The sequence below is a fragment of the Temnothorax americanus genome, unplaced genomic scaffold, assembly GCF_048541705.1.
Source record: "Temnothorax americanus isolate GAGA-0224 unplaced genomic scaffold, ASM4854170v1 Scaffold4, whole genome shotgun sequence".
Lineage (NCBI taxonomy): Eukaryota > Metazoa > Arthropoda > Insecta > Hymenoptera > Formicidae > Temnothorax > Temnothorax americanus.
In genome coordinates this window covers 7,891,121-7,907,239 of record NW_027509547.1, presented here as the reverse complement: position 1 = coordinate 7,907,239, position 16,119 = coordinate 7,891,121, and the positions used below count along the sequence as shown (strand labels likewise).

The window sequence follows — 16,119 nt, the reverse complement described above, 5'->3', positions numbered from 1 at the left end:
GTGGGAGTTGAAGGGTGAAACATAGTGGTGGGTGCCAGGGCGTGTCGCCATCCCACCAATCCCGAAGCGAACGTCACTTTTGACGTCAGCGGGAAAGAAGAGAGTAAAGGAAAGCAAGTATGCCAATTTCTCTTCTTGCTCGCTTTTTTTTTATATTTCCAGACTCCTTTTTGTTTATCCTTGCCGCGTGCGGTTTCCGTCGCGGAACTATCCGCTACCAACACTTTTATATATTATTCAATTCGTTACCTTAGGCCGTTGAGACGAAGTGGCGCTCAGAAAACAAGAATCTCAATTTCTCGAGACCTCCGGTGATAGAGGAGGTAGATTGAAGTTCAAGACGGTTCTGAAAGATGATAGTACGTTCATAAATTTCCAAGGCCTCCAACAGATGTAAGTCAATTATGTCATATGCCTTTTACATATTTGCTCTTGAAGAGAGAGAGAGAGAGAGAGAGAGAGAGAGAGAGAGAGAGAGAGAGAGATGCTCGATAAAATATTAAATGTAGAAAACATATAGTTTCCAGTGTTCAAATAGTGTTTAAACTTTAGCTCATTTATGATCTTAAAAATAAAATTATATACACAAATAATTAAACTCATTAAACAATCTATTGCATAAAATAATAGTACTACTTGCAGCTTTTATGAGAAAAAGCAAAAAAAAGATAATCATCAGGAAAATCAAAAAAAGATAAAACTAAAGAAAAATAATAATATTACCAAACAATATAAAATAGTTTTATCAGAGAAGCAGTTGTCTCTTTTCTTTCAGTCTTTTAAAATTTTTTTTATATCAACTAGGGATTAACTACAAGTAAAATCAGACAATAAATGGGTCACTTTATAGTTTTCTTCTAAACTAAAATAGTGATCAACGCGTGTCATCGATTCACCAATCAGAAGACAATGTTGAAATGTTAAGTTTATATCTGCAAGGTACATCTAGAACAGAAACGGAACGCTCATTAGAGAATGCGAAACGAGTTACTATAGAAGAATCTAATTGCTGATGGTCCGATTTCTTCCGTGGAAAATGTCGCGACGCCTGCGTCGTCTTCCATCGACAACGAGGGTGGATCGGGGCTGAAGAACGTGAACAGGTAGGTAAACAGAGACAACTATACTAGAAGAGGAAGAAACGATTATGGTTACACCGAAGGGGCTGGGGGTGGAAAGGACAAAATGGACGTCAACCAATAGAACGCCGGGACAAAATGGCCGTCGGTGAATTTAATCAATACCGTCCTCCGTCCTTCGTTGTAGGTGGAGGACAGGACGAGACCCAGAAAGAGCCAGAATCGTAGCTAGTACACCTCGCGTACCTCTCTCATTGACGTCGGTATATTTTGCGTGTAGGCGTGTATAAAATCCTCAATGTGCGCAACTGATGTAACACGACCCACGAGAACTTACTATTCCTGCTATGCCGTGTCAATGTTTCGAGTTCTGAACGACGGACAAAATTGAAATCGAGACTTGTACGAGTATCGAAACAAATTGTTCGTGTAACATTTTTCTATTGGAGAATATGTAAAATGTATGCGAAAAATCCATTGTTACATGTAAAATTTTATATTAATATTTTATTTTGATCGTTTTGTAATAATTGCACTGTGCTGATAATTCTTTTCCTTTGAAATAATACGCTATGAATGTAGGAATAACGATAAAACACGTATTACCATTAAATGTAATTACTATAAATTTGAATTAAGTAACGTAATTAAATGATGGCTTCTCCTAAATTAATTCTAATAATAATTATAATAATGAATTTACTCCATTAGTCTTTATAATTTACGTTTATTAAAATGCGAAATTTTTTAATCTTCTAAACTCTTTAAAAAATAAATAATTCAACTAAAGTCCAATATGTCCAATTTAACAGATTGCATTACCGCGTCCGATTGTAATACTTATAAAATTAATCCTACTGAACTGTGACATTATCGTTATTAAATCGGATTTCAATTAAATAGCCGTGTATATGAATTCTCATCAGCCGTTGATGGAAGACAGTGCTTATGTCCTGAAACAAGGCTGTTGCTCATCGACTCGGTTGTCATTACGTATCAGCAAGAACGGGCATTATCGTTGCGTGAAAAGCTTTAGCACAAAGTTTCTACGAGCAGCAACTATCAACTCAAGGTGACTGTTTTAAGAGAGGATCCAAGTTATTTTACCATGGTTGGCAGGGAGAGGAGTAGGTCGCCGATTTAATGGAACCACGCAGTCGGACAGCATCGATCCCAGCATCCACCATCCGCTCTTAGAAAAGAGCAGCCACGAGCAACTCAAGCCACGAAGATACAGACGATCTTCCTTTCCGTTCTTCATCTTTTGGAAAACTTTAAATTGAATATTGACATTCCGTGTAGCGTTCGGAAAAGGATTTGTCTAAACACATACCTATTATACCATTAAAAACTTGTCGACATTATTTTACTATGGTATTTCTATACGTTATTTTCTTTTTATTTCTTCTGTAAAGCGATATTAATTGTAATAATATATTTTTATTATTAATATATTTTTGATATTTCAGAGTAAATAAATTTTGGTAGGTATTTTTATTAGATTTTAGAAAATATTTTCCAGTATTTACTTGATAATTAATTATCGGTGTTTTATACAAGTACCAGGATTTATTTTCTGTCAAAAATTAAATTGTTATTTTATGATTAATTACCGCTTACATAACTTTTTGCATTTTTTATATATAAATTTTAGGATGTATAACACAATTGCATGTCACGCATTTAATTTTATAATTATTTCCTTATAAATTTGCAAACTAATTATTTTATTATTAAAAGATAAGAATTTATATAAACATATTAAATATGAGAAACAAGAAATAAAACAAAGAATAACTGGCAACATAATAAATTAAGATTTTTGAATTGTGCAATAAAATTAAATATTCTTCTCTTAATTCTTATTAAAAAATTTACGTGAAATTTACTTTATTTAATTTACGTGATTTAAATACAAAGATTGTTTGTTTATTGGTAATTTATTCTAATGAATTTTTTATCTATTTCTCCTGTAAAAAACAAATTTTCTACAATACGGTGTTACTCTCTGATGTATCGTAGAAAATTTTATATAATATAAAATACGCACCTATGCGCGCGATTAAAGAAACATAATTTTTTTAAATTTTATCAAAATACTTTTATTTCTAGTAAAATATTTAGATCGCTTGTGTCTTTGCTTTTAAATCTGCAGTTTTAATTAATTCGTGCGTATTATCTGTTAAGTTATCCAATCTCTCTTTAACAACTTTCTCGAAAATTGATACTAAACTTATAAAATATTTTCTCTATTACATTTTGAAAACTTAATCAAACAGTTACACAATTTAAAATTTAAAAAATAATGAGAATTATATTAATTTATAGAAAGTAATGAAAATTAAATCTCATTGAATTCAAACGTTTCTCTAACGTTTCCTCTAAGGCACAATGCCGAGCAACTTGTAAATATTTAGAATTTCGCATGTTATGAATGTCTCTTCTGGGTCTCTTCATTGTATTTAAAAAGTATATATATATATATATATATATATATATATATATATAAATTTGAGATAAAGTTAAATATAAGAGAATATACAGAAATTAATAAATCAAATTTCTTACAAAATTACAGATCTTTAATTTCTTATATAGAGATCTGTATATATTAATATAAAAAATTTTTTTTATTATAATTATTATTTATTATAATTTCGGTTGGGTTTTAAACCAATTTATACTAATTCAAAATAATTAAATGCAAGTGATAAAACTTTATATAAGTTAATTGTATTATTTGATAAACTGTATTATTTGATCGCATCAGACTATACATATCATTATTATAATATGTATAGTCTTTGTGTGCGATCTCCAAGTAATTTAACCGACAAACCCCGGTGTCTCAAATCAGCATAAGTTTCTTGTTTAATTTTTAAATGATTAAATCAAAGCGAACGTGTTCTCTTTTTGTGAATAACGTATTTAAATTAAAATAAGTTAGTTTCGCAATTTATTGTACGTTTGAGAATTTATTATATAATATAACAATACAATTAACGAGATAAGATATAAAATTGCCTTTAAGATTATTTGAAGTCTCGCAGATGTATGTGTATTTTGGTGTAAAATATATTTCAAATAATTTAATTTATTGATTTAGACATTATTTGATTTATACTCAATTTATAATAGAATGAGATATACGGCGGCAAAGTTATGAATGTATTATAAGCAGTGATTAGCAACAACTTATTTAGTTCAAATAGTTGTTGATAATTTTTATTATTTACTGATTAATTTAATTAATTTACTAATTTAACTTTCTTTTTGAGTGAGTTTCTTATAAAGTTATAAATACTTTTGTCTACATCGAAGAGTTCTGTTTTTAGCACCATTTGAAAGATTATTATTATTTCCTTTATATAGAGGATTTACAACGACTTCTTCGAACCGTTATCAAATCTCTGTAATTACAGAAGAACCTATTTACAGCCTGAACCAACTGTTATTGACTAAATATTTCTTTGTATGATAATTTTCTTCTTCAAAAGACTCATTTAGAATTATATTTTCTAAAAATAATAATACGAGTATAATAAAATTTTCTTTAAAACATATTTCTGCAATTTTATAATTTAATTACTGAAAAGAATATATAAAATGGATTAAAATATTCGGTACTCTTGCAATTATTATCTCAAAAATCATTAATGTCACAAATAATTTCGTTGTTCTTACGATTATAATTTAAATTGTCGTTGAAATATTCATGTACTAACGATTCTCTGGCTCTATTTGGCTCGGCACAACCTATCGACGTTTCTTTCGTTTGGCGAGCTATGAACAGCTTGTTATGATTAAGTAAGGTGACTTATGGCAACGGTTTTAGGTCTGTGCGAATAATACTTCTGTACTGGGAGTCGAATTCGGGGCGCCAAGCTCGGAATGCCAAATTGAAATTTTTCCCAACTGAAAGAAAAGAAACTAGTTATTGTATTACTTCAGAAAATATTATTAAGCCTATAGTTACACAAAGCTTTATCGCATAATCTAAGAACTGTTCATAATCCAAATTTTCATGAAGATTCTTTCAGTTTTCAATAAATTTTATTATTGAAAATATTTACGACATAGTTTCGGAAGAATGTACTTCGTTCATTATTAAAATCTCAAACAAAATCGTTCAAAATAATGCCATTTTAAATATACGAACTCAACTTTATTACTTATATAAAGATGTACATAAAAATGAAAAAAGCTCTTAGTGTGATATAAAATATATCTCGAAGTAATGATACCTTTATTACTTTATAAATGTCAAGATTATTCTTTTCTAACATCATACTTGAAATTCTTGCTAATTAAAGAATATTAGCATCATTTGATATGAGGAAAGAGCGGGGGATATCAATGTGCGCTAGGCACTACCAATGCTAAGATCGGCCCTGCTTCGCACTAAAGCTATAAAAGCCATCAGTTCTGTACCAAAATAGATATTTGTATTTTGGACGTCGATGTACGTGTGTCTCTCCTGGTGGACCGAAGTCACTTTCAACGAATTTCTCAAGCCGAAAAGGATATCGATATTCATCTTAACACCAGATATTTGTTTCTAAACTTTCTAATAAAATTCTACTGTGAGAAAGAGTGCGTAAATTGGATCGATCGTTTTTTTTTTTCACAATTAAAAGTGAGTAGAAGGCGCTATTAAATTTTATTCCGTTTCAAAGATATTTTTATATAACAATTTGAGATTTTCAACAAATAAAATAAATCTTTCGTCACGATTTGTCGGATTTTCGAGATCGAGATAAGCAATTCTTAAATTAATGCGATACTGAAATCGCACGCGTTCAATATTCCGCAAACATTTATTACATCATTTAAGATCTCTGCACAATAGTTCCGACCATGTCCAGTCTCGTTTATCCTATACATACAGCGGCTACCGAATCCCATTCTGACTCTCTCGGATACATACTGTGCGGGAGCGCGGTCAGACTCCAGGAATTCCTCCTTAGCCATACATCCCTCCCAATAAGCCGGCATCGGAACGCGGGGCTCCGCATCCCCTTCAGAATATTGATTAGCCATCATTTTCAGATGACGCCTACGCTCTGTTGGGTGTTCCTGTTGGCGTTGGTGGGCCGCGCCACGAGCGTGCCAAGGCCTCTCGTGGTTGACGCTTGCGCCCTGCTCTGCAATCCCGGGGCAGAGACTGAATCCGAGCGAGAGCGGGATCCGGTGCTATTTCCCCGATATCCCAAGGTAAACTGCAAGCTCCAGTCCCAAGCCGACGATCACCAGGCGTGGATTATTGCCAGTCACTGCTTGAAACTGTGCAATCCAGACGTGTCAATTCAGTCGGAAGTCAACTGCTTTGCTCTGAGAGGGTCTCTTCAAGCGAATTTAGGATGTTATTGTGAAGCTTTATCACCTTTGAGTCCGAACACTATGCGGCTTCACGAAAGTTGGAGGCTCAACTTTTTGGTGAAGGAGCTGGCGAGCGATATCTTGAGTGTAATTCTCTCTTCACCTCTCGATACCCTCGTCCTATGCGAAATCCATAACGAGCTGTTCAAAGATGTTCATGTGACGGCAGGATTGCTGTACAATAAGTGTAAGAAAGATGAAGCAAACGCTACCACAGCGGAATCAGAACGAGATAAACGAGAAGTTAAAAAGATTATTAAGCCAGATGATCAAGCTGACATAACTGAGGAGGACACCTCTTCGAATATGCCACAGTCGTGGTCAGAACTGACACGAGAACTGAAAAAGGACGATTCTATTCTCCCAGATACAGAAGAACAAGAAAAACCATTGGAAATAAACGACTTAGAAGATGATTCCTCGAAAAAGGCTGAAGAAGAGAAATTACGCCCCCCAGAGAAAGAAGAAAAGCTCCCTACTGTGGATAAAGAAGTAGACCCGGGGGTCTACCAAGCCTTGGACAGTCTTTGCAAAAGCATATGCAAAATAAACAAAGAAGACAAAAGATGTGCTTGGAATCCAATGTGTAATGATCCAAAGTTATATCCAGAGTTACATGAAACAGATGCGTGAATAAAATAATAACAGGTAGGAAAGAATTCGCGAAGGGAAGAGCATGAATTTATATATCTCATGGATTAATCGATAATACATGATCGATCCGTTGTGCTAAAAGCATTTCTCACCGTAATCAAAGAGACCGTAAAAGAAAAATAATCTGAAGCATGTATGATTCTCTTTTCTACTTTTGTTGTTCAAATTGATTTTTGTCTCGGCAATTCAATGTATAATAATAATTCTAATACGTAAGAGAAATTAACAAATTATTATTTGGTAACTGTATAACAAATTGTTATCTATTGTAATACTTTATGATACGCGACAATTTTAATTACATAATATTATTGTTAGATTGAATTAGAAAAATGTTAGAAAATTGTTAGAAAAATATCAGTTTGCTATTCCACACATTGTGCCATTTATAAACAGATTTATAAACAGATTTGTATTTTCCTATTTTTAATATATACTTGTACATTTTATAAATCCGATTTGTATTCTTCTTTTTTTTATGTGTATTTATATTTTTATATGTATTTATGTATATTTATCTATTTTTATTCTCATTTCCGTATAATCAGTTATAGTAGATAAAATTGGAATAAAACGTTTAAAGGAATATATAAAAACAAAATAAATTATTACAGGAAACATTCTGGGAAAATCAATGGCAAAACTTGATGTATATTAATATAATTACAGTAATATAATTACAAAATATTAAGTTAATGATTATAATATAATGATAAGCTTTTCCACTTAACGTTTAACATTGTAATCGCTTTAGGCTTAAGAGAGTTCTACACAAGTCCAGTTCACACGGTTGCGTTATATGTTCTTTTTCGGTTGAGATAGCACAACGACGGAATTTTACACAATTCTTCAATAGTATTTCAGATAATATGTAATTTTCCGAAAAAAGAAAGGAATCTGGTTATGCGACAAAACATGATCATAATGAATATATGTATAATTAAACGTTTTATTCGATTTATTTGCTTTTATAACATGTTAAGAAACATTAATTAAAAATGAAAATAATAATACATTTAAAAGAAATATTATTACTCTTTCACAATATTACATCCTATGATCGAGACATTGACCTTTTATTGAGTTTAATATATATAACTTAAACAAAAATATGTTTCGGTATATATTTTATGTCTCGCACATACTTTTGTTTTAAAAGTATCCTAACTGGTAATCTTTCACTAATCAATAATCATAAATAAAAAATAGATAATTGTTCACCAATAGATAATCTTTGCTAAATAGTAAGAAATAAATATTCGGTAAAACTTTATTGTAAAATTGATATTTTTTATTAAGGTAAATTAATTATATTATGTATCTTGAGACATAATAAATATTCGAAAATCAAAAAACTTGCGACGTGTGAACAGGACATCGATGTGTGATATGTGTATTATGCAATAAATTCTATTTATATGCGCGCACGATATATGCACGTGCATTCTCGCGCTAATTATAGTTTACCTAAAGCGAACTAATAATTTTTATACGACATAGTATGTTAAATAAGTAAATAAGCTATATAACGAAACAAAATCCATGTCTTCCACTTTGTACTCGAATTATTATTCTTCGGCGATATATAGCGACCGCTTTATATGATATTACGATAAGTGATAAATGTATAATGATAAAACGCAAATAGTTTACTCGTTTAGTGCGATAAGTCTTGTCCGGCATCAATACGTCATCGATCGCTTCCGATCGAAAAACTCAGTAATCTTGTGAAATAACTGTTGTATCGATCGTACAGCGAGCAATCGGTGGCGTGTTTGTTTACCATGCCGAATTAAGAAGAAAAAGTTGTGACGCGCGACAATAAAACGTAGACTCTAGTATGCCTGTACGATGTATTTTCAATCGTATCACGCTCTCGGTTATCAATCGATTAAACATACGCACGTTCTTCGCGATACTCTGTAAATTTTTTAATATATTACATCTGCATTCATAAGAGAGCAAGAATAATGATGAAACAGTGAGTTACTTGTTGAGTGCCTAGAGAAAGAATTGTAATTTAATTATGTACATACATGTAATATGTGTAAATGTACTTGGAAATCGATCGATCGTCGAGAGCGTGATTAATTGGCTCTAATAATTTATTACCTTTTACATTAATGTATATGTAATTATTTATATAATTCCTTGGTTGTATGTACATTAATTATATTAATATAAATATTCATATTATTCTATTACATATGCATGATAATAACATAAGAGATATAACATTAATCGAATTTCATGTGTATTTATCTATTTATTAATTATATATAGTCTATATACACCAATCGCTCATTGTAACTCTATATATATATATATATATATAACATGTAATATAACAATATACAAGCAAAACGCTATTATCTTAAAAGATTTGTGCAAACTAAATAAATTGATTACTTAAAGAGCCTTATCATGTATCCAAATATGCTCCTTTTAAATTCTAATCTTTTTCAATTATATTTATACTACTTGTGCCAAAATTGTGTATAAAATTATGTATAAAAATATTGCAAAAGTTTGATGTGTATTATATGCTCAGTCACATAATAATAAATTAATATAATAAAACAATATTTATATAGCAACAAAAATTCTAAAAATGTTGTTATTATTTTAGTATTATTACTTTTTAAATAAAAATTTAAGTGATTTGTAAATAATGATAACGTAACAATTTGCAATGTTATTAACATTTGAGAAATGTTTTGAAAGCATTGATTGATGTATCATAGGCTGAAAGTATAGCGAAGTCTTTTATCGACTACAGTGATGGAAGTACTCAGGGAAAGTAATAGTCGATAACGAAGGGTCAAGGGTCTTTGTCGGTGACGAATAAGGGTAAGTCGGATTTTAGAAATTTCGGATTAAACCCTGAGAAAAGATATATCAACAATAGATAGACCTCTCTCTGTTGTTGATATAACTATTTTAATTTTCCTCAATAGTAATATTTAAAAAAAATAAAAAATTTAAAGGAAAAACAGGTATTTATCTAACTACCTGTCTACTCTACTTATCAATAATTTTTTTTAAATGTTTGTATCAAAATTATATACATAATAGATAATTTTCAAATAATTGTTTAAACAGTACACAATAAAAAATACTCTTTATACTTCCTTATTCCTTTAGCTTAACATATTTTTTACATTTTTAATGCTTTACAATAAAATAATAAAATTTGGATCTGTTTAGTAATGTGTACTTTATAGTCAAGCGTTTTGATAAAAAATTAAATAAAAATTAAATAGATATTAATTTTAAACTGCGATTAAGATTAAAATACTAGATTAATAATAGATTATATCTATTAAACTGTAATTTTATTACGATTTTCGATACACGGTCTATATCTCTACGTAATGCGATCGAAGCAATCTTTATTTCCCTGAAGTAAATGTCAATCAGGATGGTCTTCAATTACATTACACACTTTCTGATAGCTTATTATCTTCTTTACACACTACATCCCTATAGCATAGGCTACTCTTATATAAAAGCCGATTCAACCACCGAAGAAGCATCAGTCGAGTACCATCTATCTCTCGGACGCACCCCGTTTATTCAGGTAAAAACATCACATACTTTTAATTGCAATAATTTAAAAAAATATGTATGTACATGTATATATATATAATATGTGTTCCTTATGCCCACATTATGTACTTTTTTCTGTATATAAAATTTCGTAAACTTTTGCATGAATCATTTAGCCTGTCACATACCAAAATATTTCTAATTCCAATAACATCTCAATTTTATACAGCGGCTTTATGTGATATATTCTTAAACACAAAGCTGGTCATCGCCAGTTATTACGAATTTTGATATTTCACGACAAATCAATACCCTTGGACGAACCCGTGACGTTACTTGCAAATAATGTAGGTCGACTGCGTTTGATAGAGACATTTGTCTTCGAATCGTTTCCCCGAGTATAAAAGCTCGCAGCTTTTGCGCCGCTCGTAACATTCGGTGACCAACAATCTTCTAAGAATCAAGCACGTTCTTTTCGTTCGCGCAAAAGAGAGTAAGCTTTAAATTCATCGTTTTATATTAAAATTTATTTGCTGCAAACTTTTTTAAAATTTATTATCGCATATCTACAATTATTACAAGATTGATAATAATTTATTTTATGACAGTAAACAAAATGAGACAATAATTATAAAAGTTTATATCGCGCGTTATAATCAAATAATCAACAAATTCTGTACTTTCTGTTTTAGACGAAAATAGATCAACGCGCCGACATGGTTTCTATTCGCCTTATCTTGGCTCTCGCTGTTATCATGGTAGCTTTTGTCATCAGCGCAAATGCCGCCTACAAAAAACCACCCTTCAACGGTAGTATATTCGGCAAACGATCTAACACTGTGACTGGTAAGTACAAGTTTTACGTTATCTTTGTGGAATACTTATCAAAAAAGATTTAATTTTATAAAGAGTAAAAATTAATTTTAAAGCTTATGTATATTTATACAAATAGATAAAATTAACTCCATGTTAGATATGGATTATTATCTTATATCAGAATAAAAAAAAAAAAATTAACTAAATATAATTTTATTATATAATATATTATTTTGTAAAAATTATCTGAAACCCATCGTATCTGCAGTTCTCGTTTCTCAAACTTTTATTTGATATACTGTATAATCTTTGACGCTAAAATTTATTTGAAGAATTTTGCAATTCTTAGAATATCTTTTGTTTAGAAATGACTGCAATTTATAAAACTTCTTTGCGCCATAATCAATTCTTGTCAGATTCATTTTTCATTATTTCTCAAAGTAATCAATAAATTGTATTTCTTTTCAGACTACGAAGTTACCAGCCGCGCTCTGTCGGCTATTTGCGAGGTCGCCAGCGAAACCTGCACCGCTTGGCTGAATCATCAAGAATCCAACTGAAGATGAAAAACCGACCGAGATAAACTACGATTCTCGCCGACTGATCGCGATCCATGAAACAATGTAATTAAATAACTGAACTCCTGTAAAGTAAACTCGCAATCATGCGCTTGAAAATTCGTCACACATTGTTCCCTATCAATAATTATTATATTATGTGTCATATCTAATCGTAATTTATATCTAATCAATATTGTAATTAAAATGATTTAAGCTTCCGCGATCTAAGCTTTGTTTAACAGAAATATCTCAAATAAAGTATTATGATTTCAGGAGCTAATTTATATTATTTTAATTATTCTCTCCTTCTATATATATACATCTCACACGTTTATTACATAAGAGTGTTGACTAATATTATCCGTTTTAATTTTTACTTTAATTATTACATAATAATACTAGTATAAGACAATTTTTTAAACAATTATTATGTAATAAAGAAATTACCGACTAGAATGTTTAAAATATTAAAGCGTGTATTTGAGACAGAACGTTTAATTTAAATAATTTAAATAATTTAAATAATTATGAAAGTTCATTGAAACTCAGTACATGTAGATTAGAAGCAATTTGATATGGAAAGCACGTGCCATTCACCTGCCGGGATAAGGGTTACAGTCTATTGTCTACGGCCGAAAAAACGTGCAATACGGAGCAACCGCAAAAGTATTGTCATATATATTTAATTTTATCATTTTATATGCATGTAAGATACTTTATATTTAAACATAAATATTTTATTTGCAAACATTCCACTGTATAGTAATAAAATCGTGTTAATATAATAATTTTGCTCTTACAATATTATATTTTATTTTGTGGTAATATAAAAGTAATAAATAATCATATTCTCTGCATCGGTAAATCGATATACATTGTATATTAAAAACGCAGTGTAGAAAATGTATCAAGAATTTATGTCAGATTAAGTAAAGCACTTTATTGAGGACGATAAATCTTCCGTCGACAAAGGCCAACCGAGAAATTTATTCTCGATACAGTTAAAGACAAAGATTGGTGTTAGTTAACATGGTGTACATGAACTAAATATTTAATTGCTCTTTAATCGAGTATAAATACGCTAAGCCTGATCGAATTAACCTCATTGCCTTCAGTTTACCTTCAGGTAAGAATATATTACTCGTTATTTTTTTATCAGAGTCTATCTTTTATTGAATTCTGGCTTTTACAATAAATCCGCAGTTTTCAACTAATCTCCGTGACATTAAATCAGAATAACCAATATCTTTCTTGTGGTTTTGAGATAGAAGAGCAAATGCCAAATCTTTGAATATAATATAATATGTGTTCTTTATGGAATTTTGAAGCAAATAGTTCGGCAGCTGCGGTTAAAATAAACATTCTTATTTGTAATTCGTAACTAAAACAACTATTATTACATATTAATTAAAATTATTTTTAAGGAATTATATTCTAGATCGGGATTGTTTCATAGTTCAATTTTCAGTTGCTTCGAAAAGATTTAATTTATATCCACGTATATAAAACTCTCAATTCCGCACCGAAGGCGTTATCGATCACGCACTTGTGATTTCGGAGATTCTTTATTTACTTTTACCCATGCAATAGCGTAACGGTACGTCAAACATTTCCCGTAACGTCCTACGACACATCAATTCTACGAAATGCATTTTATTCGCGCGGATGCGCGGCTGAATATTCTTGCGCGCGTTACGCGGACGAGGACAAACAGTCGGCGTGATTCAAATGCGATGTGGTTTCACGACGTGCAAACTTTTCCGTCGATTCTCCTTCGCCCACAATCCTCGAGCACTCCGGTCCACTCTTCGCGATAATGGAAGAAGCCGTATGTACGCGAAAATTCGCTCAGTGCTCGCCGAACACCCGCGAGACTCGCATCCTTCCCGCGGGAATCGGCAGAGGTTTCTATGACAGTCACTTGCGCGTCGGCCGCGATCGAGAATGCCACGTCGATTGGCGCATATTCACTCACGGAAATAATTGTCGCGATTGATTCTGACGACGTATAGCCGGTGTGATGTGCTGCTCAAAGAGTGAAGTTGCTCTCGAAGACTGAATTGCGCTTAACTCGTTACAGGTACTTAACCGCGACACTCTCGAAATGATGCCGCAGAGGGCTTGTGCTCGACGTATCCGAGGTGTTTTCTGTAATGGTAAGCTAATTACCATCATTGCGTATTGTTGTATAAATTTACAATGACGATGTATGTTTAATGCTTATATTTAATGTATCATAGGAGTAATGCCTTATTGTCTATTTAAATGTTCAACATTATTTTTTATGCAACGCTTGCTCAGCTTTTCTTGTTGGAGCTGCCACATTGTTGATCTGTCAAAATATCACAATGGCGGAGGAAGTACCAGCATTCTTCTTAAAAATCGCAAAGATACCAACTCTGCCTAGAGTCGGCAGAAGCGGACGATTCGAAGATTTCTTTTACAAAGCTGAGAAGCATATACCTCGAATTGGTAGAAGCAATCAACAGGTATAATCTAATTATTTGAATTAACATAATTATTACAAGCCTTCTCTTGTATTATTGTAGATATATATTTTGGAGATTTTGTTTATAATTAATTTTGTAATAATTATTTTAAATAATTTCTGAATTGCATTTTTCAAGTCAATTAATCCTCTATCGCTACAAGACGAACAGGAAACTTACTCCGGTTTAACTAAAAGGCGTATAGATTATTCTCCGAAAGGTTAGAAATTCGTTAATATTTTTTTTCATATATGTGTAATCAAACAATCCTACGATTAACCTAGTCTTGTTTTTATTGTCAGTTGAGGAATTTACCTGGCAGAACTTTCCTCTAGCGATTGAAGGTCCAAAAGAATTGTGGCGGACATTAGCTGGATATTCGAGGGATGGTGATGAGTAAGTTTTACGAAGCCGTATTGTAAAAAAAGTTTAATTTTTTTAATTAATATAACTTAAAAAACACTTAAAAAAATACTACAATTTATTAAAATGTATAAAATATTTCTTCATATATATATATTAAAACATATTTATACACTTTTATTTATATGAGATTGAGATAATTATTAGAAACACCAGTCTTACAAATTATTGTTTTATATAATTATTTTAACATGTTTTTAATAACATCTGTTTATATGTAAACAATTAATAATTACTCAATTAATTTAAGTATCGAGAATGAAGTGTGGCAGAGAAAGAAAAGAACCGAAGCTGAACCAGCAACCAAGCAAGCAAAATAAGAACTTAGAAGTTCTTTACCTCTTTGGAAACACTAAATGTTATACGGCTTTTGCTGTTATATATGGTGACGGGAGAAGTAATTAAAAATAATAAATATACAAATATAAAGTGGTTTCGCTTTCATCTTTCTTCAATTTTTTCGCGTCAAATTTGGAGATCCCAATAAATAATTAATCAAAATTTTTTAAACTAAGTTATTATATATTTCTTAACAGTGTACAATGTACAATGTATTAGCAAAATTTGACAATTCGTAGGAAATACAGTCATTGTTAGAATGCAGATTCTTAATAATGTACATAATCAAACAATTTTACTGACTGTTCATCAATGTTCAAATATTTATCCGAAGACAATAAAATCTGAAAAAAAAAAATTTTTCTACTCTTATTCCTACTATTCCTGAGTTAAAAAGTCTCATATGAGACTTTTTAATAATTTTTTACTATGATTAATTTCTAGCATATGTAAATCATGTTTTATGTAGTATCTTATGCACTATTTATTTATGCATATTATTAACCTATTGCATGCAAAGAAACATTTTCGTACATAATTAATATTTTTATTAATTGCTTAAACAATAAAATTTTTACACCGCGTTAAGATTGAGACTTTTATAAAATTGCAACTATTGCTTCTACATGCACTTTTTATTTATTATAATTAATTATAAATGAAGGATTATTAATTAAAAAATTAAGTAAAATAAATTAATTCTAAAAAGAAATAAAATCCTTCCATAATGCGCGCTAATACAATGATATATACTTACTTCAAAATTAAAGACTAACAATAGAAACAGGTTCCAAAATTGCAGAGAAAATAACTTTTCGCCGTTCCCTTCTT

At 30.8% G+C, this 16,119-nt stretch overlaps 3 protein-coding genes and 1 long non-coding RNA gene across 5 annotated transcripts; all 4 read left to right on the top strand.

The window, feature by feature from the left end:
- Positions 1 to 48: 48 nt before the first annotated feature.
- On the top strand, positions 49 to 2,564 carry LOC143902272 (uncharacterized). Its single transcript, XR_013258318.1, has 3 exons — positions 49 to 393; positions 940 to 1,540; positions 1,983 to 2,564. It is a non-coding gene; the product is annotated as an uncharacterized LOC143902272 (long non-coding RNA).
- Positions 2,565 to 5,508: 2,944 nt separating this feature from the next.
- On the top strand, positions 5,509 to 8,961 carry LOC143902270 (uncharacterized). Its single transcript, XM_077415012.1, has 3 exons — positions 5,509 to 5,715; positions 6,129 to 7,106; positions 7,727 to 8,961. The coding sequence occupies exon 2, from the start codon at positions 6,129 to 6,131 to the stop codon at positions 7,089 to 7,091; it is 963 nt and encodes a 320-aa protein (XP_077271138.1). The 5' UTR covers positions 5,509 to 5,715; the 3' UTR covers positions 7,092 to 7,106; positions 7,727 to 8,961.
- A 1,675-nt stretch (positions 8,962 to 10,636) lies between these two features.
- Sifa (neuropeptide SIFamide) lies at positions 10,637 to 12,317 on the top strand. Of its 2 annotated transcripts, none has more exons than XM_077415202.1 (3): positions 10,637 to 10,692; positions 11,354 to 11,507; positions 11,946 to 12,317. In XM_077415202.1, exons 2-3 carry the CDS (start codon positions 11,378 to 11,380, stop codon positions 12,035 to 12,037), a joined length of 222 nt encoding a protein of 73 aa, XP_077271328.1. In that variant the 5' UTR covers positions 10,637 to 10,692; positions 11,354 to 11,377; the 3' UTR covers positions 12,038 to 12,317. The 2 variants fall into 2 exon arrangements, with proteins under 2 accessions (XP_077271328.1, XP_077271329.1); XM_077415203.1 differs by lacking the exon at positions 10,637 to 10,692 and adding an exon at positions 11,061 to 11,154.
- An 835-nt stretch (positions 12,318 to 13,152) lies between these two features.
- Eth (ecdysis triggering hormone) lies at positions 13,153 to 15,630 on the top strand. Its single transcript, XM_077415349.1, has 6 exons — positions 13,153 to 13,163; positions 14,118 to 14,193; positions 14,339 to 14,526; positions 14,665 to 14,746; positions 14,829 to 14,922; positions 15,200 to 15,630. Exons 2-6 carry the CDS (start codon positions 14,142 to 14,144, stop codon positions 15,267 to 15,269), a joined length of 486 nt encoding a protein of 161 aa, XP_077271475.1. The 5' UTR covers positions 13,153 to 13,163; positions 14,118 to 14,141; the 3' UTR covers positions 15,270 to 15,630.
- Positions 15,631 to 16,119: the final 489 nt, after the last annotated feature.

Bases quoted from the DNA above. Each gene is read 5' to 3' on its own strand.
- Eth (XM_077415349.1), top strand. From the start codon at position 14,142: ATGATGCCGCAGAGGGCTTGTGCTCGACGTATCCGAGGTGTTTTCTGT. The intron at 14,527-14,664 runs GTATAATCTAAT...GCATTTTTCAAG, and splicing joins TTGGTAGAAGCAATCAACAG to TCAATTAATCCTCTATCGCT. The intron at 14,923-15,199 runs GTAAGTTTTACG...AATTAATTTAAG, and splicing joins TATTCGAGGGATGGTGATGA to TATCGAGAATGAAGTGTGGC.
- LOC143902270 (XM_077415012.1), top strand. From the start codon at position 6,129: ATGACGCCTACGCTCTGTTGGGTGTTCCTGTTGGCGTTGGTGGGCCGC.
- Sifa (XM_077415202.1), top strand. From the start codon at position 11,378: ATGGTTTCTATTCGCCTTATCTTGGCTCTCGCTGTTATCATGGTAGCT. The intron at 11,508-11,945 runs GTAAGTACAAGT...ATTTCTTTTCAG, and splicing joins ACGATCTAACACTGTGACTG to ACTACGAAGTTACCAGCCGC.